Here is a 1,464-nt window from a genome sequence, read left to right as displayed (position 1 = left end):
GCCTGGAGAATCCCAGGGATGGGGGAGCCTGGTGGGCTGCCATCTATGGGGTCGCACAGACTCGGACACGACTGAAGTGACTTAGCAGCAGCAGCAGCAATTCCCATACACACACCCACTTAGCCCATTTGACACAATCGATATATTCCTTATTTTATCTTTATTGGAAACGTCATGTGCCCTCCCGAAACAACTGGCACTCATTTTACACATTTAACAGGTTTCTTATTTTTTGTGCACAACGTATATGTAGCAGAAACACCCTTTGGAAAACTGCATGAATAACATATTCAGAAACGGGGGCCTACAAAATGACCGATAGGGGCCCATGCCAAACCTACAGGGGCCATAGCATAGTGAGGCACAGGCACCGGCTGTGGGAAAGGCATCCTCCATGGCCTGGGTGGCAGAGGTGCGGGCAGCACAGGTGGTGGGGGTACCCCAGGGGGCAGGCCTGGACGTGGCACTGCAGGAACATATCTCCATCCAGGCTGGAATACATGATAGGGCCCATTAAAGAATACCCCCATAGGGTGGCCCAAGGCAGCAGGGTGCACATTTCTAAACATCAATGCCCTCTGGTATCTTCTCCATTTGGCCCTTCGGTTTTGAAACCAAACCTTCAATCAGAGGGAAAAAAAGAGATGGCTTTAGTATACTGAACAGTTAATGTCATACTAGAAAACACCCACCATGCAAATCTGCCATTGAGATTTTACACTGCCGCAGCAGAAGCTATTTCCTTATTGCTAAACTCTGTTAGGAAAGTAAACAGCTCACGTCCCTCAGTTAATCCTTAGTGAGCCAAGCCTAGTCCAGACTTTGGCACATTGAATTGTCTGTCATTTTTAACATTCCTTAATGAATTTTTTTCAAGTCTTAGATGCAGGCCTAATTGATGAATTGCACCGGGTCCCTGCTGTTAATGTCCATGCCTGGGAGCAGATGCTATGTCAATGGAGGCTCGATCATGGGAGGCCCAGGGACTTTGTGTGGCTTGTCTTGCTTGTTGCTTCAGCAACACGAGAGTTGCTTAAGTCCTGGTCACTGACTTGATATTTTAGCTGTTAGTGTTAAGGAAATTTTAGCTTAACTAAACCAAAATTCACTAAACCCCAAATCCTTTTCTGCAGATAAGATACTAAGTACTCTGTTGTCATCACTGTCAATTTTGCATGCTCCAATCTGCCCTACCCTCCAAACCTTCCTGGGTTCAGGACAAGGGCAGCTTATTTGGTTCTAGCTTCAGTTTCAGGATGCCAGACAAGAGCCACTGTTTACCCACAGTGTTAGGGTACCCGAGGTCCTGCCAGCTCTACTCCTTAACCAGGATACCCCAATCCTATCACTCATCCCTAAGGCAGGAAGGTCTAATCATGTCCAGTCCTGTGGGGACAAGGGTCACAAAAGAGGCTCCTCTCTAAATGCTTACCAATCATTAACAAACAAACAAGTTATCAATTA

At 46.7% G+C, this 1,464-nt stretch overlaps 1 protein-coding gene across 1 annotated transcript in view; it reads right to left on the bottom strand.

Annotated features, from left to right (window-relative positions):
* Nucleotides 1-290: 290 nt before the first annotated feature.
* LOC104982039 (homeobox protein ESX1-like) overlaps nucleotides 291-1,464 on the bottom strand; it is a 5,415-nt gene continuing 4,241 nt past the window's right edge. Inside the window, exons 3-4 of the mRNA XM_010831350.1 lie at nucleotides 1,299-1,321; nucleotides 291-620 (exon numbers count right to left, since the gene is read on the bottom strand). Of these exons, the coding sequence (XP_010829652.1) occupies nucleotides 291-620; nucleotides 1,299-1,321 (353 nt within the window). The remainder of the gene's footprint in view (nucleotides 621-1,298; nucleotides 1,322-1,464) is intronic.

This window comes from Bison bison, unplaced genomic scaffold (assembly GCF_000754665.1).
Source record: "Bison bison bison isolate TAMUID 2011002044 unplaced genomic scaffold, Bison_UMD1.0 scf7180017859671, whole genome shotgun sequence".
Classification (NCBI taxonomy): domain Eukaryota; kingdom Metazoa; phylum Chordata; class Mammalia; order Artiodactyla; family Bovidae; genus Bison; species Bison bison.
This window is presented reverse-complemented; position numbering and strand designations above follow the sequence as displayed.